At 42.5% G+C, this 26513-nt stretch overlaps 1 protein-coding gene across 1 annotated transcript in view; it reads right to left on the bottom strand.

Annotated features, from left to right (window-relative positions):
- Positions 1–20580, bottom strand: part of adcy3.L (adenylate cyclase 3 L homeolog) — a 58121-nt gene extending 37541 nt beyond the window's left edge. The window contains exon 1 of the mRNA XM_018264119.2: positions 18769–20580. Within this exon, the coding sequence (XP_018119608.1) occupies positions 18769–19452 (684 nt within the window). The 5' untranslated portion in view covers positions 19453–20580. The remainder of the gene's footprint in view (positions 1–18768) is intronic.
- Positions 20581–26513: the final 5933 nt, after the last annotated feature.

A 26513-nucleotide genomic window follows, 5' to 3' on the forward strand; every position in this document is an offset into this window, starting at 1 on the left:
CTGTGTTTCTTTAAATGCAGATAAAATTTAAAAAATGGCATCGTAACTGCTGCACTTGCCTTGGGGAGAAGAATTCGGTAACTGTGCAGCTGCAGCCTGACCCTAATTTATCTACTGAGGAACCAAAACCAGGAAAGTTCTGCTTTAAAATATGTAACTCAAGAAAAGCTAGTTATATAATAGCAACATGTACAGGAGCAGGGCCCCCAATGTCACCCCAATGTTTCTATATATCTGTAACCTTGTTATGAGCTAAGGGGGCCCAGTCTGAAGGTCAGTTAGGGGGAGATTTGGGGTGAGTGCTTATTTGTGCCCTGGGTACCCCTGCAACTATAGCAGGGTGACTGTTACCCTAATGTTTCTATATATCTGTAACCTTGTTATGAGCTAAGGGGACCCAGTCTGAAGGTCAGTTAGGGGGAGATTTAGGGTGAGTGCTTATTTGTACCCTGGGTACCCCTGGAACTATAGCAGGGTGACACCCCAATGTTTCTATATATCTGTAACCTTGTTATGAGCTAAGGGGGCCCAGTCTGAAGATCAGTTAGGGGGAGAGTTAGGGTGAGTGCTTATTTGTGCCCTGGGTACCCCTGGAACTATAGCAGGGTGACTGTTACCCTAATGTTTCTATATATCTGTAACCTTGTTATGAGCTAAGGGGGCCCAGTCTGAAGGTCAGTTAGGGGGAGATTTAGGGTGAGTGCTTATTTGTGCCCTGGGTACCCCTGGAACTATAGCAGGATGACACCCCAATGTTTCTATATATCTGTAACCTTGTTATGAGCTAAGGGGGCCCAGTCTGAAGGTCAGTTAGGGGGAGATTTAGGGTGATTGCTTATTTGTACCCTGGGTACCCCTGGAACTATAGCAGGGTGACTGTTACCCCAATGTTTCTATATATCTGTAACCTTGTTATGAGCTAAGGGGGCCCAGTCTGAAGGTCAGTTAGGGGGAGATTTAGGGTGAGTGCTTATTTGTGCCCTGGGTACCCCTGGAACTATAGCAGGGTGACTGTTACCCCAATGTTTCTATATATCTGTAACCTTGTTATGAGCTAAGGGGGCCCAGTCTGAAGGTCAGTTGGGGGAGATTTGGGGTGAGTGCTTATTTGTGCCCTGGGTACCCGTGGAACTATAGCAGGATGACGGTCATTAAGAGGAGTATTGACAAGGAAGCAAGGCCCTTAAATATTGTAGCGGGTGAACAGAATCACCTACAATCTGAAACTGAGGATCTTAAGTTTGTAGCTTATATTTATTCTGCTTATCCAAAACAGACATGCATAATTATGCAGCAGAAATTGGCAGTTTGTGGCCACCTGCATCGAGACTACGACTCCCAGCATCCCGCCAGCAGCTGGAGACAGAGGGGCCCTCCTTCCCAGAATACCAGTTCTCATGCACAGCTGCTCTCACATTCACAGACAGAGTTCTGACATATTTATATAACCAGAGTATTAAGTGAAAAACAGAAGCTATTTTTAATCGCTGCACTATGTTTCCATGACAACTGATGTTCTAAAAATGATGTGAAGGACCCTCGGGACTTGCTCTCTGGTGAGAAATTTAAAAATAAATAATAGTAAAAATATAAAAAGGGCGGAAACCAGTGCTCCAGTGTATATAGGTGCTTAGTCAGGGAGGGGCCATAATAACATGTAGCTGCTTCCAAAGCCTTGAACAGCACCTATAGTAGCAATAGCACAGCAGCACCTATAGTAGCAGTGGGATAATAGCACAGCAGCACCTATAGTAGCAGTGGGATAATAGCACAGCAGCACCTATAGTAGCAGTGGGATAATAGCACAGCAGCACCTATAGTAGCAGAGGGATAATAGCACAGCAGCACCTATAGTAGCAGTAGGGTAATAGCACAGCAGCACCTATAGTAGCAGTGGGATAATAGCACAGCAGAACCTATAGTAGCAGTAGGGTAATAGCACAGCAGCACCTATAGTAGCAGTGGGATAATAGCACAGCAGCACCTATAGTAGCAGTGGGATAATAGCACAGCAGCACCTATAGTAGCAGAGGGATAATAGCACAGCAGCACCTATAGTAGCAGTAGGGTAATAGCACAGCAGCACCTATAGTAGCAGAGGGATAATAGCACAGCAGAACCTATAGTAGCAGTGGGATAATAGCACAGCAGAACCTATAGTAGCAGAGGGATAATAGCACAGCAGCACCTATAGTAGCAGTAGGGTAATAGCACAGCAGCACCTATAGTAGCAGTGGGATAATAGCACAGCAGAACCTATAGTAGCAGTGGGATAATAGCACAGCAGCACCTATAGTAGCAGTAGGGTAATAGCACAGCAGCACCTATAGTAGCAGAGGGATAATAGCACAGCAGAACCTATAGTAGCAGTGGGATAATAGCACAGCAGAACCTATAGTAGCAGAGGGATAATAGCACAGCAGCACCTATAGTAGCAGTGGGATAATAGCACAGCAGCACCTATAGTAGCAGTGGGATAATAGCACAACAGCACCTATAGTAGCAGTGGGATAATAGCACAACAGCACCTATAGTTTGTTTGAATTTTATTAATGTTTTTAAGTTTATCAATCAAAAAAAATCCCAAAAATGTAACTGAAATGAAATGCAAATGGAAACCGTTGCCAACTGAAACCCTTCTATAGAAGCCAATGGGAGGGGTATTTTCGAAACTCAAACTTAAGGCAAGTTTTTACAGACTGAATGTCTCTGATCCAATGAGGAGAGGGCCAGGTCGGACGGGAGTAGTAAACATGGAGCTGCTGGGAGTATTGACACTGGTGCAGGAGAGGGAACATTAGGCAGAAAACAAACAGATACAGTGATAAGGAGCACAGATGCCTCTTACTATCACTTTATAGAGCTCTCCTGCAGCACTCACATCTATCAGAGTCTCTAGAAGAAGGTGCTGTCCCTTGAGGGATGCTGGGAACTGTAGTCCACATTGGCACCCCTTAATTTAAAGGGGACATACATCCTCCAAGCAATTACATTTAGGGGGTTATTTATTAAAGTCGAACATTTAGTTTTTTTAACTATAAAATCCAAATTTTTAGTGGAAAAAAAAACCTTGAATTTTTTGAGATTTATTAAACCCCGAGGCTGCAAAAAGTCTGAATCCGATAATCCACCATCTCAGACCTGCCGAGGTTGTGTATAAGTCAATGGGAGAGGTCCCTGTCCTATTTGGAAGTTTCTGTGGTCTGTGCTGGATTTAGGCCGAAAATCCAACTATTTTGGGCTTTTCCGGCAAAAATCTGTAAAATTTGAACTTTTTGGGAAAAAGTCTGAAAAAATCGAGCGATTCTGGAGAAAAAAATCCCTTGATTTTAAGAAATTTTCCCCCGATTAAATTAAATTGTGTTTTTCTTCTTAAAGGAATTGTTCAGTGTAAAAATAAAAACTGGATAAATAGACAGGCTGTGCAAAATAAAAAATGTATCTAATATAGTTAGTTAGGCAAAAATGTAATGTATAAAGGCTGGAGTGACTGGATGTGTAACATAATAGCCAGAACACTACTTCCTGCTTTTCAGCTCTCTTGCTTTCCACTGATTGGTTACCAGGCAGTAACCAATCAGAGACTTGAGGGGACCACATGGGTCATAACTGTTGCTTTTGAATCTGAGCTGAATGCTGAGGATCAATTGCAAACTCACTAAACAATTATGTCCCATGTGCAGGGGTGCTTCGCCAATGAGGCGAGTTGAGGCTGTCGCCTCAGGCAGCAGCGCCCCACTAGGTACCAGGGGTGGCAAAAATGCTGCTCCTGGTACTTTAAGAGCAAATTTCCAGGGGAGGGGGGGGCAGCAGCAACTACTGCCGCCTCAGGCGGCGGAGGGGCCAGGATCGCCCCTGCCCATGTGGCCCTCCATATAGTCACTGACTAACTCAGAGTTAGAGAGCTGAAAAGCAGGAAGTAGTGTTCTGGCTATTATGTTACACATCCAGTCACTCCAGTCTTTATACATTACATTTTTGACTAACTAACTATATTAGATACATTTTTTATTTTGCACAGCCTGTCTATTTACCCAGCTTGTTTTGTCACAATGAATTGTTCCTTTAATAAATAAGGTCAAATCGTGGATTCTAATTTGGTCAGACTTTTTTCATTTAAAAAAAATCAGATAAATTTGAATTTTGATCAATAACCCCTCAGACAAACATATAAAACCAGTGACAGTGACATGCGTGTATATTGGGAGATTGCTTAGAATTACAGTGTGCAAATGGTGGTGCAGTTCCCCTTTAAAGCAGCAGCAGCAGTTGTTCCTAAGTGTAAAAGTGTCACTGACGTGATTGCTGGAGGCGCCACAAGATCAGCCACGTCCTTAGAATCCCTCGGCCGCACATTCACTCAGGGTCACGGGCTGGTTCATATCTGCACTGTTTTGCCTTTATCTCAGTGGGTGGGGGGTCCATTTGTTTCGCACTCCTCACTTCCTGCACCCGCTCAGCACAGACATTCAGCCTCCTGCCTAGGAAGCTTAAAAACCACTTCCCCATCCATATAAATGTATAGAAAGAAATACTTCCTCCATAGCGTGGCGCTGGGGCCAAGGGATCCACTGAGACTGGAGAAAGGAGATTTCACCATCAGCAAAGAAAGGGATTCAGATATTCTGACCAAACCAATGGGAATGAGTGGTGTGTGAGTGTATCTTTTTATAATACACAAAAGCCATGAATATCCTGTAAATTATATCCTTACAAACGGTGAGTTCTGATGTCATCAGTTATAAACGGTGAGTTCTGATGTCATTTCTGTCACATGACTCACTGAAACGTGTGTATTATAATAAATAAAGTGCCCCCAGTTGCAAAATATGAGGATATTAGAAGTTACCTCGGAGTTCCATGACCTGTATAAAAACACTCGGCCTTCGGCCTCGTACTTTTATATGGTCATGAAACTCCTCGGTAACTTATAATATCCTTATATTTTACAAGAGGGGGTACTTTATTCACTATATAAGGACATGCATAGCCTAACGCGTTTTGTGCCAAATGGGCACTTACTCATAGGCTAATGGTCCCATCCCTGTACAGACTTTTCATAGGGGTGATGTCTGTAAAAAAGTCTTTACAGGGGTGGGACCACTAGCCTATCTGTATGCATAGCCTAACGCATTTTGTGCCAAACGGGGACTTACTCATAGGCTAATGGTCCCACCCCTGTACAGATTTTTTTTACAGACATCACCCCTATGAAAAGTCTGTACAGGGATGGGACCATTAGCCTATGAGTCAGTGCCCATTTGGCATAAAACGCGTTAGGCTACGCATGCCATAATTAATATGTTTTAAACTTTATAACGAATTATTGCTACTGTTAGTCTCCATACTTTAACAATTTCCCCATTTATATATTGTTGCCTGTGTGGGTTCCCCTGGGTGCTCCAGTTTCCCCCCCAAGTACATACAGGCGGGTTATTCTGATAAAACTGTCCCTAGTGTGTGGGCCCTTAGACTGTAAGCTCCTCTGGGGCAGGGCCTGAGGGGAATGATGTATAATGGGTGTACATGGCTGCAGCATATGCCGGCGCTATATAAAGGATATAACAACATTAGTGGTTAATAAATGGACTTCCAGTAAATGTCGCCTCCGTGGGGCAAACTATGTGGCCAGTTTAATAAACGATTTCTCAGACTCAGTGATAAATATCAACCTCCAGTTAAACCAACATTCCTTTTCCCTTGTCTCATTCCTGAATTCCCCTAAATTCTTTCCCCATTCTATAAATCAGTGGCGTCACTACAGACCCCGTCTGGGGGCCCAGGTCTGCTTCCTATGCAGGGGGGTCCCATGGGTGACTCGTGGTGTGAGACAAAATCGTTGCTCACCCACTTTTCTTTTTTCGGGTTTAGGGTGTTTTTGCATAACACAGGTATGGGTAGTGATGGGCGAATCTCTCCCGTTTCGCCGAAAAATTTGAGAATTGCCCGCAAAATGGCAAAAAAATTGCGAAAAATCGTGGAAATGGAAAGTTCTCAAACAATTCATGAAATTCGGCTGTTTTCACGAACAATTAGTGAAATTCCGACTTTTTCACGCAAAATCGAGCAATTCGAACCTTTTCACGAAAAAATCTTGAAAATTGGAAATTGCCGCAGGCGAATTTTCACCAGCGAATTATTGGGAGTGGTTTGCAAAATTATTCGCTGGCGGAGAAACGCGGGAATTCGCCACCAATTTGTGCCTGGAGAATTTATTTGCCCATCACTAGGTATGGGACCTGTTATCCAGAATTCTCTGGAGTTTTCCATTTTGAAATAGATTTTTCTGTAATTTGGATCTTCATACATGGGGAGGCCCATTATTTTCTGAAAACTTCTCCGACCAAATCCGCATGGGTTTTTGCCCCTTATTTATACATCTTCCCGAAAATGTGCGGGGAAAAACATGAAAAATTTGTTAAAAATTCAGATGGTTCAAAATCTTCGAATTATTGTACGAAACCCAATGCAGATCAGGATATTGTCGGGACTTCTCCCATTGACTTATATACAACCTCGGCAGTTCTGAGATGCTGGACTTTCAGATTCTGATTTTTTCCATCCTCAAAGTATAATAAATCTACAAAAATCTAATTTTTTTTTTCCCACTAAAAATTTGGATTCAATAGTAAAAAAACACAAACATGAAATAAATAGTAATGGGTGAATTAATTTGCATGTCACGAATTTGCACCAAATTTCCGCATTTTGCCACCAGCAAATAAATTCGCGAATGAATGACGCAAAACATTTTGGACACGCGTCCGAAAAGTTGCTTGCGTCAAAATCGCCACGCGTCAACACTATTCGGACGCACATTGACTTTAACGCCAGCGTCAAAATTAAAACAAGCGACCTTTCGGCCTCACATCCAAAATTGCATCAATTTAGATTTTTGGGAATTTTTTGCAGTTTCAGGAATTTTGCGGGAAATTCACGAAACGGGAGAAATTCAATGGAATCACTGTAAATAAAGGCAATAGGCTGGTTTTGTCTCCAATAAGGATTAATTATATCTTAGTTGGGATCAAGTACAAGCTACTGTTTTATTATTACACAGAAAAAGGAAATTATTTTTAAAAATTTGGATTATTTGGATAAAATGGAATCTATGGTAGACGGCCTTTCCATAATTCAGAGCATTCTGGATAACAGATTCCAGGTAACGGATCCCATACCGGTATTCCCATAATTATCATTGTTCCCTGACAGATTTAGCAATGGTTGGGAATAAATATGATTTTCCTATTTATTTTTTATCAGAGTGAAAAATTTTATTTTGGGGATATTTTCCTGTTTTTATTTTATAGGATCATTTGCTAAGTGAAAAGATGTTAAAAAAAAAAACATTTACTGAATTTCAGGATGTCCATGGAGGGATTTATCAAAGTTCAGAGAGTTTTTCTGGGTAAACTTGTTTTTTTTTTTTTTTGTTTTGTTTTTTTTTATGCTATGGGCCAAAAACTTCTGCTTCAAATTCAAAATCAGTCAAGGGGGAAAAGACAGAAAAAGTTTTCGGCATCGTGGGAAAGTTCTCACAGTTTTCACTGGCGATATAAATGTGAAAATTAAAAAATAAATGTTTTTTTTTTTTTTTTTTTTTTTAAATCTTGAAAAATCCGCCCCTTAGAAATACTAATGAATCAAAAAGAAATACATGAAAAATTTGAATTTTTTTAGTTGGGAATTAATGGTAAACATAAAGAAATGTATTGGGTTTTTTTTTACTGGTGATTGAATGTGAAGTTTTCTCTTTGGTGGACAGTAAAGAATTGAATATTTCTATTTTCTAGAAAAATTCTGTTAGAAAAAACATTCAAATTCCAAAGCAAATAATAGGGTAAATCCTCATGAAATTTTACACAGGCCTCTCCTATGAAGGTTGGGCAACTGGACCGGTGACATTAAAGGTTTTGGGGTTCAAGGGTGACATTTTTCTACAGAGTAAAACCAATCAGTTTTTTCAGGTGTATCTATACCCAATACCATTGGTCAGTTGCATCATGTCATCAAACTGTCAGCTGGAGGGCAGTTATGGGTTTAAGGACAGGGAATCATTACGCCACTGTCATTGGGAAATCTTAGCTCATTTATCAACTGGATTTAGGGATTTTTATCTCCAAGTACATGACAAATACACAATAAATTCCTGCCAGCCCATTGGCAACGTGATTCACGGCGGCTGATTGGACTAAGTGCCATATTTCGGCCATTCTATGCAGATCTCTAAATCACTGAACTGGAGCCATTTTGTTGCACAGAACATTTCTCATATCTGATTTCCAAGAATTCTGTGTAAGAGGAGAATGATCTGTGTGTGAGTCAGTCTGATAGGAACCCGGTCCTGCTCTAATCCCAAGAACTGAATCTTCACAGCCCAGACCCCAGACTTACACACAGGATTGTCACTGCTCTATATCCTAATGTCCCTTATACACTAGTAACGGCCAATTTATAGAAAACGGAACCTTCCAGCCATATCTCTTCCCTTACACCAGGGGTCCCCAACCTTTTGTACTCGTGAGCCACATTCAAAAATAAAAAAAGTTGGGGAGCAACACAGGCATGCAAAAACTTTCTGGGGTACCAACTAAGGGCTGCTATTTGGTGACCCCTATGTGTACTGGAAGACTACAGGAGGCTCTTGGTCACAGTACTACTTGGTTTTTATACAACCAAAACTTGCCTCCAAGCCTGGAATTCAAAAATAAACACCTGCTTTGAGGCCACTGGGAGCAACATCCAAGGGGTTGGAGAGCAACATGTTACTCATGAGCCACTGGTTGGGGATCACTGCCTTACACAGTACAGCACATGTGTATAGCATATTGTGTGCCCAGAGCATTCCTTCTCTGTATCTGCTATCCCACAGTCACACTCCCTTCCCAGAGACTATTATCCACTGTTACTATAGGCACCATCTCTCCCTACTATACCTGCTATCCCACAGTCACACTCCCTTCCCAGAGACTATTATCCACAGTTACTATAGGCACCATCTCTCCCTACTATACCTGCTATCCCACAGTCACACTCCCTTCCCAGAGACTATTATCCACTGTTACTATAGGCACCATCTCTCCCTACTATACCTGCTATCCCACAGTCACACTCCCTTCCCAGAGACTATTATCCCACTGTTACTATAGGCACCATCTCTCCCTACTATACCTGCTATCCCACAGTCACATTCCCTTCCCAGAGACTATTATCCACTGTTACTATAGGCACCATCTCTCCCTACTATACCTGCTATCCCACAGTCACACTCCCTTCCCAGAGACTATTATCCCACTGTTACTATAGACACCATCTCTCCCTACTATACCTGCTATCCCACAGTCACACTCCCTTCCCAGAGACTATTATCCACTGTTACTATAGACACATCTCTCCCTACTATACCTGCTATCCCACAGTCACATTCCCTTCCCAGAGACTATTATCCACTGTTACTATAGACACCATCTCTCCCTACTATACCTGCTATCCCACAGTCACACTCCCTTCCCAGAGACTATTATCCACTGTTACTAATAGACACCATCTCTCCCTACTATACCTGCTATCCCACAGTTACACTCCCTTCCCAGAGACTATTATCCCACTGTTACTATAGACACCATCTCTCCCTACTATACCTGCTATCCCACAGTCACACTCCCTTCCCAGAGACTATTATCCACTGTTACTATAGACACCATCTCTCCCTACTATACCTGCTATCCCACAGTCACACTCCCTTCCCAGAGACTATTATCCCCACTGTTACTATAGGCACCATCTCTCCCTACTATACCTGCTATCCCACAGTCACACTCCCTTCCCAGAGACTATTATCCCATTGTTACTATAGGCACCATCTCTCCCTACTATACCTGCTATCCCACAGTCACACTCCCTTCCCAGAGACTATTATCCACTGTTACTATAGACACATCTCTCCCTACTATACCTGCTATCCCACAGTCACATTCCCTTCCCAGAGACTATTATCCACTGTTACTATAGACACCATCTCTCCCTACTATACCTGCTATCCCACAGTCACACTCCCTTCCCAGAGACTATTATCTACTGTTACTATAGGCACCATCTCTCCCTACTATACCTGCTATCCCACAGTCACACTCCCTTCCCAGAGACTATTATCCACTGTTACTATAGACACCATCTCTCCCTACTATACCTGCTATCCCACAGTCACACTCCCTTCCCAGAGACTATTATCCACTGTTACTATAGACACCATCTCTCCCTACTATACCTGCTATCCCACAGTCACACTCCCTTCCCAGAGACTATTATCCACTGTTACTATAGGCACCATCTCTCCCTACTATACCTGCTATCCCACAGTTACACTCCCTTCCCAGAGACTATTATCCACTGTTACTATAGACACCATCTCTCCCTACTATACCTGCTATCCCACAGTCACACTCCCTTCCCAGAGACTATTATCCCCACTGTTACTATAGGCACCATCTCTCCCTACTATACCTGCTATCCCACAGTCACACTCCCTTCCCAGAGACTATTATCCCATTGTTACTATAGGCACCATCTCTCCCTACTATACCTGCTATCCCACAGTCACACTCCCTTCCCAGAGACTATTATCCACTGTTACTATAGACACATCTCTCCCTACTATACCTGCTATCCCACAGTCACATTCCCTTCCCAGAGACTATTATCCACTGTTACTATAGACACCATCTCTCCCTACTATACCTGCTATCCCACAATCACACTCCCTTCCCAGAGACTATTATCCACTGTTACTATAGGCACCATCTCTCCCTACTATACCTGCTATCCCACAGCCACACTCCCTTCCCAGAGACTATTATTCACTGTTACTATAGGCACCATCTCTCCCTACTATACCTGCTATCCCACAGTTACACTCCCTTCCCAGAGACTATTATCCACTGTTACTATAGACACCATCTCTCCCTACTATACCTGCTATCCCACAGTCACACTCCCTTCCCAGAGACTATTATCCCCACTGTTACTATAGGCACCATCTCTCCCTACTATACCTGCTATCCCACAGTCACACTCCCTTCCCAGAGACTATTATCCCATTGTTACTATAGGCACCATCTCTCCCTACTATACCTGCTATCCCACAGTCACACTCCCTTCCCAGAGACTATTATCCACTGTTACTATAGACACATCTCTCCCTACTATACCTGCTATCCCACAGTCACATTCCCTTCCCAGAGACTATTATCCACTGTTACTATAGACACCATCTCTCCCTACTATACCTGCTATCCCACAGTCACACTCCCTTCCCAGAGACTATTATCTACTGTTACTATAGGCACCATCTCTCCCTACTATACCTGCTATCCCACAGTCACACTCCCTTCCCAGAGACTATTATCCACTGTTACTATAGACACCATCTCTCCCTACTATACCTGCTATCCCACAGTCACACTCCCTTCCCAGAGACTATTATCCCACTGTTACTATAGACACCATCTCTCCCTACTATACCTGCTATCCCACAGTCACACTCCCTTCCCAGAGACTATTATCCACTGTTACTATAGGCACCATCTCTCCCTACTATACCTGCTATCCCACAGTTACACTCCCTTCCCAGAGACTATTATCCACTGTTACTATAGACACCATCTCTCCCTACTATACCTGCTATCCCACAGTCACACTCCCTTCCCAGAGACTATTATCCCCACTGTTACTATAGGCACCATCTCTCCCTACTATACCTGCTATCCCACAGTCACACTCCCTTCCCAGAGACTATTATCCTATTGTTACTATAGGCACCATCTCTCCCTACTATACCTGGTATCCCACAGTCACATTCCCTTCCCAGAGACTATTATCCACTGTTACTATAGACACCATCTCTCCCTACTATACCTGCTATCCCACAGCCACACTCCCTTCCCAGAGACTATTATTCACTGTTACTATAGGCACCATCTCTCCCTACTATACCTGCTATCCCACAGTTACACTCCCTTCCCAGAGACTATTATCCACTGTTACTATAGACACCATCTCTCCCTACTATACCTGCTATCCCACAGTCACACTCCCTTCCCAGAGACTATTATCCACTGTTACTATAGGCACCATCTCTCCCTACTATACCTGCTATCCCACAGTTACACTCCCTTCCCAGAGACTATTATCCCATTGTTACTATAGGCACCATCTCTCCCTACTATACCTGCTATCCCACAGTCACACTCCCTTCCCAGAGACTATTATCCACTGTTACTATAGACACATCTCTCCCTACTATACCTGCTATCCCACAGTCACACTCCCTTCCCAGAGACTATTATCTACTGTTACTATAGGCACCATCTCTCCCTACTATACCTGCTATCCCACAGTCACACTCCCTTCCCAGAGACTATTATCCACTGTTACTATAGACACATCTCTCCCTACTATACCTGCTATCCCACAGTCACACTCCCTTCCCAGAGACTATTATCCACTGTTACTATAGACACCATCTCTCCCTACTATACCTGCTATCCCACAGTCACACTCCCTTCCCAGAGACTATTATCCCCACTGTTACTATAGGCACCATCTCTCCCTACTATACCTGCTATCCCACAGTCACACTCCCTTCCCAGAGACTATTATCCCATTGTTACTATAGGCACCATCTCTCCCTACTATACCTGCTATCCCACAGTCACACTCCCTTCCCAGAGACTATTATCCACTGTTACTATAGACACATCTCTCCCTACTATACCTGCTATCCCACAGTCACATTCCCTTCCCAGAGACTATTATCCACTGTTACTATAGACACCATCTCTCCCTACTATACCTGCTATCCCACAGTCACACTCCCTTCCCAGAGACTATTATCTACTGTTACTATAGGCACCATCTCTCCCTACTATACCTGCTATCCCACAGTCACACTCCCTTCCCAGAGACTATTATCCACTGTTACTATAGACACCATCTCTCCCTACTATACCTGCTATCCCACAGTCACACTCCCTTCCCAGAGACTATTATCCCACTGTTACTATAGACACCATCTCTCCCTACTATACCTGCTATCCCACAGTCACACTCCCTTCCCAGAGACTATTATCCACTGTTACTATAGGCACCATCTCTCCCTACTATACCTGCTATCCCACAGTTACACTCCCTTCCCAGAGACTATTATCCACTGTTACTATAGACACCATCTCTCCCTACTATACCTGCTATCCCACAGTCACACTCCCTTCCCAGAGACTATTATCCCCACTGTTACTATAGGCACCATCTCTCCCTACTATACCTGCTATCCCACAGTCACACTCCCTTCCCAGAGACTATTATCCTATTGTTACTATAGGCACCATCTCTCCCTACTATACCTGCTATCCCACAGTCACACTCCCTTCCCAGAGACTATTATCCACTGTTACTATAGACACATCTCTCCCTACTATACCTGCTATCCCACAGTCACATTCCCTTCCCAGAGACTATTATCCACTGTTACTATAGACACCATCTCTCCCTACTATACCTGCTATCCCACAGTCACACTCCCTTCCCAGAGACTATTATCTACTGTTACTATAGGCACCATCTCTCCCTACTATACCTGCTATCCCACAGTCACACTCCCTTCCCAGAGACTATTATCCACTGTTACTATAGACACCATCTCTCCCTACTATACCTGCTATCCCACAGTCACACTCCCTTCCCAGAGACTATTATCCCACTGTTACTATAGACACCATCTCTCCCTACTATACCTGCTATCCCACAGTCACACTCCCTTCCCAGAGACTATTATCCACTGTTACTATAGGCACCATCTCTCCCTACTATACCTGCTATCCCACAGTTACACTCCCTTCCCAGAGACTATTATCCACTGTTACTATAGACACCATCTCTCCCTACTATACCTGCTATCCCACAGTCACACTCCCTTCCCAGAGACTATTATCCCCACTGTTACTATAGGCACCATCTCTCCCTACTATACCTGCTATCCCACAGTCACACTCCCTTCCCAGAGACTATTATCCTATTGTTACTATAGGCACCATCTCTCCCTACTATACCTGCTATCCCACAGTCACACTCCCTTCCCAGAGACTATTATCCACTGTTACTATAGACACATCTCTCCCTACTATACCTGCTATCCCACAGTCACATTCCCTTCCCAGAGACTATTATCCACTGTTACTATAGACACCATCTCTCCCTACTATACCTGCTATCCCACAGCCACACTCCCTTCCCAGAGACTATTATTCACTGTTACTATAGGCACCATCTCTCCCTACTATACCTGCTATCCCACAGTCACACTCCCTTCCCAAAGACTATTAGTTGCATTTTTCTACACAGCTCTCATTCCCAGCAGGATATGTGACGACACTGAGAGCTGGAACAAATATGTAAAGAAACCACCTGCTCTGCACTAATACTGAGTAAGGAGCAGCACTGGCTCATATGGGAGATTAACTAAGTGGTCTCAGGGGGTATTTTTGTTCTAATTGCTTATATTGTACAAAGTCATTTAAATTGTGTTATTGTGATAAAGCAACACATGTAGCATCAACATAATTACTGCACCATGACAAACATATTAACTATTTATCACATAGTGACACTCAAACAGGGAAAGTACATAAGGCAAATAGCAGGCTCCTATGGCCTTTTATTATTCTTGCCTTGTAAATACCATTCAGTTTCAATTTAAGTTGAGCTTCTTGTCAGTGGTTACTATTGAGTGGGATAACTGAACTACCTGCCTAAACAGCTAATCTACCCCTACTGTAAGTTATAAGGATATTAGAAGTCACTGAGGGGTTGTTCTGTGACCATATAAAGACACAAGGCTGCAGGCTGAGTTATACAGGGAACTCTGAGTATCACTCATGTATTATAAGGGATAATGTACCCCCTACTGTAAATGATAAGGATATTAGAAGTCACTGAGGGGTTGTTCTGTGACCATATAAAGGCACAAGGCTGCAGGCTGAGTTATACAGGGAACTCTGAGTATCACTCATGTATTATAAGGGATAATGTACCCCCTACTGTAAATGATAAGGATATGAGAAGTCACTGAGGGGTTGTTCTGTGACCATATAAAGACACAAGGCTGAAGGCTGAGTTATACAGGGAACTCTGAGTATCACTCATGTATTATAAGGGATAATGTACCCCCTACTGTAAATGATAAGGATATTAGAAGTCACTGAGGAGTTCTGTGACCACATAAAGACACAAGGCTGCAGGCTGAGTTATACAGGGAACTCTGAGTATCACTCATGTATTATAAGGGATAATGTACCCCCTACTTTAAATGATAAGGATATTAGAAGTCACTGAGGGGTTGTTCTGTGACCATATAAAGGCAGAGTTGCCATTTAAATCTGAGTTTGAGCCTGTGAGAGATTAAATTAACCTGCAGAAATACTTAAAGGGCCAGTACAATAGCCTATATATCAAAGGGATCAATATAGTAACTAAACTGCTCACAGAGCTTTCCATCAGCTTCACAAAGTGAGTCAATGAGAGTTACAAGCAGAGACCCCATTCTTCTATTTCATAAAGAGTTGGTGCAACTACAAGTTACAGCTACTCCGTCCCACAAAACCATAAGATAAAACCTGTGTATTTTTGTACCTCAAACGCATGAAAAAAAAATCCTTCCTGACCCTGAACAGTCCAACAGTTTCAGTGGAAGGAAAACTCAGTTGGAATATGATAAATATTTCATGTTTGCAGGGGTTTTACTGTGATCCAGACGCCTGTTTGCCTGGAGGGACTTTGCCAGGAAATAAAATGGGTTTCACAGGGATGGGGAATGTATCCCGGGCCCTCAGTCACCTCGGGGGCCCCACAGGGAGGACATATTGTGTAACAAATGCCAGATCATTTCAGTAAATACATCAGGGATGCCCAAAGGTTGTCAAGGGATGCTGGGAATTGTAGTGCTACAGATTAGCAGGTTTCACATCCCTTTGATCCATTGAATATGTTTAAAGGCAAAGGACACCTAGATATAGGGCTTTGTCAGGAGAAGCCATAACAGCAAACTTTTTCACTTGGTTGGGTCATTGATCATAGATGCTCTATCCTCCCTCACTTATAACTGGAGCAGGATGGTGGCTCATTGGTTGCCATGCTCAGGTCCATAGGTTCGATTCCAGCCTGGGAACTAGATTATCTGCGGAGTTTGTAGGCACCTCCTGCATTTGCAATGGTTCCCTTTGGGTACCCCCTTCTTCTCCCACACCCCAAATACATACAGGCAGGCAAGTTGGCTAATAATAGAACTGACCCTAGTGTGTGTGTGGTAGGGACCTTATGTTGTCAGCTCCACTGGCGCAGGGACTCATTTCTATAAAGCAGTAAATGGCTAAGAAGATGGCATGTGATTGGCTGCAGACTCAGGCTTGCATCAGACAGCAGGTGTGTCAGTTACCATTGCAGACAGTGTGTGATAAACAATATTATTACAGTCCAGACTCATGTTCTGTTCTGTCTGCCCGACCCCTCTCGGCCCACCCTGTGCAATTTATCTCTAGGAACCTCATCGTCTAATTCATCTTGGGGCAAAATATGCAATTTTTAAAAATATATTGGCAGATATACAGATAGGTGTTGGCTGCCATATTGTTTGCCTTAGACAGTAGATTATCATTTCATATATATATATATATATATATATATATATATATATATATATATAGATATAGATATATATAAATATTCCGCCTCCTTATATTGTACAGGAACTGCCATTTGTTTTATTTATGTAGCAACATATGAGGAATGCATTTTATACAGTATATAGTGAATAAAGTACCCCCAGTTGCAAAATATAAGGATATTAGAAGTTACCTCGGAGTTTCATGACCATATAAAAGTACGAGGCTGAAGGCCGAGTGTTATTATACAGGTCATGGAACTCCGAGGTAACTTCTAATATCCTCATATTTTGCAACTGGGGGTACTTTATTTATTATAATACACAAGTTTTAGGGAGTCATGTGACAGAAATGACATCAGAACTCACCATTTATAACTGATGACATCAGAACTCACCGTTTATAAGGATATAATTTACAGGATATTCATGGCTTTTGTGTATTATATATATATATAAATACACACACACAAGAGCCATGAATATCCTGTAAATTATATCCTTATAATCGGAGCTTAGTGATGTCATTTGTCACATGACTCACTGAAACTTGTGTATTATAATAAATAAAGTGCCCCTGTTGTACAATAGGAGGATGTTAGAAGTCACCTTGGAGTTCCATGACCTGTATAAATACACTCAGCCTTGTGTTTTTATATAGTTATGGAATTCATCGGTGACCTATTATAGCCTTACATTTTACAAGAGGGGATACTTTATTTATTATAGTGTTTATATAAATGTATTATAACCACTATGTATACATACACAAGGGAAGCTGCCATATTGATATACACAGGCATTCTCCATAAACCCCCTAAAGATGACACCTCTGGTATACAGTGCCTTAGCCAAGAGATACAATAGGGCAAATTCCAATGTTGTATAAGTGCAATTAATAGTCTGCACATCCCATAATCAATATTCCCCAGGAGGCCAATATGCAATACATTAAATATAAGCCTGAATTTAGGGAGGGGAGAAAGGAGTCTCCTGCCCAATGAAATATCCCGTGTATAAAGTCTACCCATGAGCTACAATCACATGAGTCTGGGTCAGACTGGGCAACCAGAGCAGCAGATGATGCCCCGGTGGGTTCAGGCCTTAGTGGGCCCCAACCAAGGACAATTCCCAGCAGCCCTTTCTTTTTCCCTATATAAAATGAGAACATTTGGCACTATATAAAGAGAGCCCAGAGAAGGGCAACTAAGCTGGTAAAGGGAAAATCTTAGCTATGAGGAAAGACTGGCCAAATTGGGGATGTTCACTCTGGAGAAGAGGCGCTTAAGGGGTGATATGATAACTATGTATAAATATATAAGGGGATCATATAATAATCTCTCTAATGATTTATTTACCAGTAGGTCTTTCCAGCTGACACAAGGTCACTCATTCCGATTAGAAGAAAAGAGGTTCCAGCTAAATATTGGGAAGGGGTTTGTTACAGTGAGAGCTGTGAAGATGTGGAATTGTCTCCCTGAATCAGTGGTACAGGCTGATACATTAGATAGGTACAAGGAAGGGTCGGATGCTTTATTCACCAGTAGCTCCTCCCAGCAGACAGGAGGGAGCCAATGAGATTAGAGGAGGGAAAGGGGTGTTACAGGGAGAGCTGGGAAGTGAATCAGGGGTACAGGCTGATACATTAGATAGGTATAAGAAGGGGTTGGATGGTGTTTAGCAAGTGAGGGAATACAGGGATATGGGAGATAGCTCATAGTACAAGTTGATCCAGGGACTGGTCCCATTGCCATTTTGGAGTCAGGAAGGAATTTTTTCCCTCTGAGGCAAATTGGAGAGGCTTCATATGGTTTTGTTTTTTGCCTTTCTCTGGATCAACTGGCAGTTAGGCAGGTTATATATAGACTGAAGGTTGATCTTGATGGACGTGAGTCTTTTTTCAACCTAACTTACTATGTATATCTACATTTACATTCTGTGTCGGCCCTGAATGTTGGGTTCTCTGGTGGGCCCTATAAGGTCCATGACACGGTGACCTAAAAACTCTCTCTCAATGCAGCCTTTGTGGGCCCAGTTTATTTGACAGTGGTACTTACCTGCCGTAACAAGGCATTGCCATTGATGGAATCCTGCTGCTGCTGAGCGATGGTGACGCCCAACACCAGGGTATGAATGCCACACGACACGGTGGTGATGAGGACGATGGGGGTGAGACGAAGGGGCAGAGTGATGAAGAACGAGAAGACGAAGAAGGCCTGCCAACCCACAGTGTCACTTGCCTCGTGGAAATGTGCAAAGTTGAGGCCCAAGTAAGAGAAGATCTGGGCGGCTATCAAGATCCATAGGATGTAGGGGACAAACTTACGGGAAATGCGGTCCGGTAACAAGCCAAACTTGCATAGGACGAAGAGCAAGAGGTGAGCCAAGAGCCCCACCGCTGCCACCAAGGTAGAAGCCAGTTTGTCGCTGCTGTAGACCACGGCGCACATGACGATGACGTAGCAGTCGAAGAGGGCGGCGAAGACCACCAGGACCAGCAGAGTCTCGTGCCGCTGTCGCCTGAAGTACGTCTGGTAGAGGTTTTCCAGAGACTCCGGAGCAAAGGTGAGGCGCATAAAGCGCGGCAAACAGAGGCAACAACCAGAGCTCCGTACGGTGACCTCGTGCGTCCTGCCCACCCCATGCTCCGCATCCGACGGCAAACTGACCGAATAGTCCGCTGAATATTCCGCAGAGTACTCCGGCTCGGAAAAGGCTCGGTTCCGGGGCATCTTTTCCATATATCGCCTGGGTATTGCTCGCTTTACTTTAAAAATTAAAAAAGCAGTAAAAAAAAAAAGTTTTTGAAAAGGGGCAACGGGCAGGTTTCCAATAAAAAAAGGTCTATGTCATTTTAAGCAACACGCAGCCCTTTTATTTGGCCTTTAAGCATCACACCGGCTTTATAGGCCGGAATTCAGAGCCGCTACCAAATGGAGAGAAGCAAGTGGCGTCCACATCCGTATTCATTTCCTACACGCGCCTCTCATCTGTGGGTCCAGGGAGTCCGGAGGGGGGTAACAAGCCATTCCTAAACAGGAGGTGCGGGGATTCCTAATCATAACGTCCCAGTCCGATTGAACCTTGATGGATGTGCATCTTACCCCCCCCTAGATTCCCCGTTGCTCCTCAGACTGAAGGTATGGGATACACCCCATTGACCATTTGATAACGACTCCACAGGTTAATGGGGGGGGTTATTCTGATGAGCAAAATCTTTGTTTTCAGTCACAAGATTCCTCCAAATGCCCCGATCCTGCGCCTTTAATCGTCCGACAGATAAATAAGAGCCAATGAGACGGGAGCTCTGTGAGATATACCAGATATTCCTATGGAGCATACCATCACCATCATCATCATCATAATAATAATAATAATAAAAACCCAATGGAAAAGGAGGCAGAGTCGATCGGAGGAAGGATCAGTGTGATGTTTTCCATGCAAAATCCATGGTTACCTCCATCAGCCCCTGAGCTTCAGTGATGCTGCGAAATGCGCTGGCGATTGCTGGTGAGAGCAGCAGGGGATGCACCTTCTACATGGCACTAGGAACTCAAAGGAGGGGTGCCGGATGGATCATTTCTATCCTCAGGAGATTCACACAAAGGAGGCAGAAGCAGGCAGATGTCCGCTCTATCCAGCTGTCTCCGAGCTCCCCTTTGCTTCTGCTGCTAAATTCTCCCTGCAGAACACAAGCAGACAGGGGCCTCCCCGGCACATATCACAGTCTCTGCCTCAGTACCTGTCTCTGCTGCTGCCGCTGCTGCCGCACGGATCCCACGATTGGACTCAGCTTTTACATCACATCCATTTTTTTGCTGCTGCTGCTGCTGTTCCCTGTGCATCCTCCACCCCCTTCTCATTTGCCTTCCCTTCTAGTCTTGTGATGTGGGATAGATCCTAACACTCTCACTGCCACCTGCAGGATTAAGCAGCAACTGCAGGAAATCACTAAAGGGGAACTCATACGAAAACGATAATGTAATATAAACTTCAGCTCACTGAAATAAGAAACTTTGTAAATGCAATCAATTAAATATTCTGTACGGTTTTTGAAATAATCAAGTTTAGATTCACTATTCCTCTCTCAGCATCTGTTTCTCTTCATTCTCTTTTCATGCAGCAGTTGGGTGTCAGATATTCACTGACAGTTAGATCCAATATATCTTATAGGGGGGCTCCTTTCCTAGCAGGTGTATTCTCACTCAAATAACTGATTCCAGTACAAACAAAATCTAACAAAATAACTGCCTTTTGCACAAATCCTGCATGTAGAGAGACATGATGTCTGGTGAGTTTAATAGAGTGAGCTCTAATACATCTTCTAGGCAAAAGGAGCCTCCCTATAAGATATATTGGATCTAACTGTCAATGAATATCTGACATGTAGAGAGACGATGTCTGGTGATTTTAATAGCGTGAGCTCTAATACATCTTCTAGGCAGAAGGAGTCCCCCCTATAAGATATATTGGATCTGACTGTCACTGATTCCAGTACAAACAAAATCTAACAAAATAACTGCCTTTTGCACAAATCCTGCATGTAGAGAGACATGATTTCTGGGGATTTTAATAGAGTGAGCTCTAATACATCTTCTAGGCAAAAGGAGCCCCCCTATAAGATATATTGGATCTAACTGTCATTGAATATCTGACATGTAGAGAGACGATGTCTGGTGATTTTAAAAGAGTGAGCTCTAATACATCTTCTCGGCAAAAGGAGTCCCCCCCTATAGGATATATTGGATCTGAAGGTCAGATTCCAGTACAAACAAAATAACTGCCTTTTGCACAAATCCTGCATGTAGAGAGACATGATGTCTGGTGAGTTTAATAGAGTGAGCTCTAATACATCTTCTAGGCAAAAGGAGCCCCCCTATAAGATATATTGGATCTGACTGTCAGTGAATATCTGACACCAAACTGCTGCATGAAGAGAGAATGAAGAGAAACAGATGCTGAGAGAGGAATAGTGAAGATAAACTTGACTATCAGAAACAATGCAGAATGTTTAATTGATTGTATTTAGAAAGTTTCTTCTTATGGTGAAGCTTATATTACATTTTAATGTTTGCGATAGTTCCCCTTTAAAGGGGATATAAACTCCTACCCTTGACTTCCCAGAAGTGATGCCATGATTGGAGGCCATTGCGTAGCCAATGACAATCCAGGAAGGTGCCCAAAAGCCAGTTATACATTTTGGCCCACGTTCACTAAACAAAGTTGCAGTCACACTTAAATGGGTGCAAGTGTTGCACTTACAGACGCCATTCACTAAAGGTACTGGACTTTGAAGCCATGAGCCCTACTGTCTTTTTGTAGAAGTCAATGCCGTCTGTCCTTATAATGGCCCAAAATTACTATTAAATGTTACTAAAGGGGTGGTTCAACTTTAAGTTAACTTTCAGTATGTTATAGAATGGCCCATTCTATAATGGCCTATTTTTTTTAATAATTATTCTTCTTTCCAGGGGGGTCACTGACCCCATCTTCAAAAAAACAAACAAAGTCTCTGTAAGGCTACACATTTATTGTTATTGTTACTTTTTATCCCTCATCTTTCTATTCAGGCCTCTCCTATTCATATTCCAGTCTCTTATTCAAATCAGTGCATGGTTGCTAGGGTCATTTGGACCCTAGCAACCAGATTACTGAAATTACAAACTGGAGAGCTGCTGAATAAAAAGCTAAATAACTCAAAAACCACAAATAATTAAAATGAGAACCAATTGCAAATTGTCTCAGAATATCCCTCTCTACATTATACTAACAGTTAATTTAAAGGTGAACAACCCCTTTAACAGACAATTTAAGTATTACAGGTACTAGCAGTGCATTGTGGGAATTAATCAATACGATGAGGGTAACAAAAAGATCATTTAAAAATTCATTATTATTTTTATGCCAGAAGGGACACGTTGGGGTTGGGACTACAACTCCCAGGAGCCCGTGCGTGGCCACTGAAGTGATGTGAATCCACGACTGCCTTGCGTCATTCCAGCTGCTGATTCACGTAATGTTTTGATTGGTCAAACTTGGGTCTAGACATGTGACCATTCCACGTACGTGAGCTGATACACGATGAAACACATACAATGTTAAAAAGATGTTTTAATTTACCATTTATTGCTCTTTTATACAGACTTTACACATTTTCATTGCTGCGCTCCTTAAAAATATACTGAGCGGTGATTGGTCAACATTTTGACTCCCAACAAGCCCTGCTTAAAAGGGAATTAGGATATAAGAGCTGCAGTGTTGCCCAAGCCTGGACCATTATTATATAGAGGTTTTGCTCATCCAATCCCCCTTCCCACTTATTCCCCAAAATAAATAAATATGGTGGATATGATTGTCTTGGATCCAACACAGAGATTGCATGTGATCTGGCCACACATGCAGATAAACAGACTCATGATTGGACCATTTGTGTTTCACATTTGCCTCTCCTATACACCCTGCAGGGGGTTCAAAGGGCAACTAAATTATTGCAGCTTTATGATTTTAACACATTGGAGCTGAACACGTGGAGCAGCATGTGACCAAATTGGCCAACCTGATTGTAGCATGAGTGATAAGCTTTAGTAGAACCAACACTTATAAGTATATATTACTGCTGTACCTACATCATCTTATGATAAGGGTGCAAGTACTTAAAGGGCATGTAAAGTCTAAAATAGAATAAGGCTAGAAATGCTGTATTTTGTATACTAAACATAAACATGAACTTACTGCCCCACAAGTTTAATCAAACAAATGATTTATGCTTTCAAAGTTGGCCACAGGGGGTCACCATCTTGTAACTTTGTTATACATCTTTGCAAGACTAAGACTGTGCACATGCTCAGTGTGGTCTGGGCTGCTTAGGGGTCGTCATAAACAAAGCTGCTTGGGTTCTGCATGGCTGGGAAGTAAGGCGGGGGCTCCCCCTGCTGTTCATAAGTATGATTGTTTCCCTGCAGAGCAGTTAGGGACCGTCTGACAATTCCTATCCACAGCAGTAAATGAAGGGAGAATTTCACTGCATACAGTCAGGTTTCTTATAAAAACTGTACACATTTTTTAATTAAAGTATATTGGACATAGGTTTCCTTTTCATTAAAGAAAGTAAAAATGGGATTTTATTTTTTTGCCTTTACATGCCCTTTAAGGGATTGTTCACCTTTAAATTATCTGTTAGTATGATGTACAGTTGAGTGATATTCTGAGATAATTTGCAATTGGTTTTCATTTTTTTATTATTTGTGATTTTTGATTTATTTAGCTTTTTATTCAGCAGCTCTCCAGTTTGCAATTTCAGCCATCTGGTTGCTAGGGTCCAAATTACCCTAGCAAACAGGCATTGATTTTAATAAGAAGCCTCAGAAGACACCCGAATAGAAAGATACAATGACAATAAATGTGTAGCCTTTAGAGGATTTGTTTTTTTAAATGGGGTCAGTGACCCCCATTTGAAAGCTGGAAAGAGTCAGTAAAAGAGGGCAAATAATACAAATAATACACATAATACAAAAAACAAATAAAGACCAATTGAAAAGTTGCTTAGAATTAGCCATTCTATAACATACTTAAAGTTAATTTAAAGGTAAACACACTGGGTGACTGATATAACAATGTAATAATAAATGGGATTTAAAGGGCATGGGGTGCATTAAAAGACCACCACATCCAGTAGCAGTTAAGGGAAAACATGGCAAGTGCATGACACAAAACTCACACCAATAAGTAAAATGTTACAATGAGCTATAACTCCTGTTACCCTACAGGGAACCATAGAGTGCAGCAGCATGCTGGGAGTTGTTCTACTTCCAGAGCACACCTCTGCCATAATATATGCGCAGAGCAGCAGCCAATGAGATGAGCCGGTAAAGCCATTACCCACAAACCTCTCAGTTCTGCCCATTAAATATAATTACCAATCACTTCTCTTCCAGATAATGTGTTTATATCAGATTTATTTCTTATAATGAAGAAGTGGCTGGTAATTATAGTGACATTGTGCTTATGAATCAATGAAGGAGTGACAACAAATACACGGATTCAATACCAGAGTCCATCGCACGTGGCTATTGGGAGCAACTACAGAGAATGACAGAGTCAACAGCAGCACTTCAATTGTGTCGGCATAACATTTTATGTGTCTTATTAAATACTATACTAGGGGGTGAACTGTAAAGGGAAACTTCACAACATAACACAAGAGTTTGCTTCTCCCACAAACCAGAATGAACTTTCTGTCCGCAGATTCCCTGGTACACGTCTACCTGCCGACTTGTCGTTGATTCTAGATCATGGGTCTGTCTACTTTCTTCCAGTCTTGTGATTCTAGATCATGGGTCTGTACACTTTCTTCCATCAAGGTGCTCCAAGCTCACAGGCCTGTCTACTTTCCTTAAACCATGTATTTCTTGATGATGGTCCTGTCTACTTACTAACTGGAGTCATGTTATTCCAGATGACGGGCCTGTCTGCTTTCTTCCAGCCATGTTATCCCAGTTAAAGGGCTGTCTACCTTCTTCCATTCATGATATTCCAGATTATGAGCCTGTCTACTTTCTTCCATTCACGATATTCCAGATTATGGTCTTGTCTACTTTCTTTCAATCATGTTATTCTAGATTATGGGCCTGTTTACTTTCTTCCACTCATGTTATTCTAGATTATGGATCTGACTGCTTTCAATCATGTTATTCTAGATTATGGGCCTGTTTAATTTCTTCCACTCATGTTATTCTAGATTATGGGTCTGACTGCTATTTTCAATCATGTTATTCTAGATTTTGGGCCTGTTTACTTTCTTCCACTCATGTTATTCTAGATTATGGATCTGACTGCTTTCAGTCATGTTATTCTAGATTATGGGTCTGACTGGTTTCAGTCATGTTATTCCAGATTATGAGCCTGTCTGATTTCCATTCATGATATTCCAGATTATGGTCTTGTCTACTTTCTTTCAATCATGTTATTCTAGATTATGGGTTTGACTGCTATTTTCAGTCATGTTATTCTAGATTATGGGCCTGTCTACTTTCATCCAGTCATGTTATCCCAGTTTATGAATCGGTCTACCTTCTTCCATCCACATGGGCCTGTCTGTTTTCTTCCAGCCATGTTATTCCAGTTTATAGGCCTTTCTACCAGCCATAAACTTGTAGCAGACGTTTGGGTCTGAAAGCCCTTTGTGATCTCAGTGATAGACTTCAGTTCTGTGCTGGAATGTAATGTGCAAATGGAATAGTGTATTTAAATCTGATACAAGGTATCACGGCCGAAGGATGAAGGGAGTTGCAAAACACACGCTCAGTCGAGTGCAGAAGGTTCTTGTCAACAACAGAAACAGCAGCCACTATATAAACTGTTAATAATCACATGAATTCCTCTTTCAGTCAGGGAGGCTACAGGTGACTTAAATACATTAGACCAGGGGTCCCCAACCTTTTTTACCCGTGAGCCACAGTCAAATGTAAAAAGAGTTGGGGAGCAACACAAGCATGAAAAAGTCCCTGGGGGCCAAATAAGGGCTGTGATTGGCTATTGGTAGCCCCTATGTGGACTGGCAGCTACAGGAGACTCTGTTTGGCAGTACACCTGGTGTTTATACAACCAAAACTTGCCTTCAAGCCTGGAATTGAAAAATAAGCTCCTGCTTTGAGGCCACTGAGAGCAACAGCCAAGGGGTTGGGGAGCAACATGTTGCCCATGAGCCACTGGTTGGGGATCACTGCATTAAAGGAAATGTAAAACCAATGGAAATTATAGCGCCACCTACCGGCGAGAAAAAAAGTATCCTGGCCTGGAAGCA

This window comes from Xenopus laevis, chromosome 5L (genome assembly GCF_017654675.1).
Source record: "Xenopus laevis strain J_2021 chromosome 5L, Xenopus_laevis_v10.1, whole genome shotgun sequence".
Lineage (NCBI taxonomy): Eukaryota > Metazoa > Chordata > Amphibia > Anura > Pipidae > Xenopus > Xenopus laevis.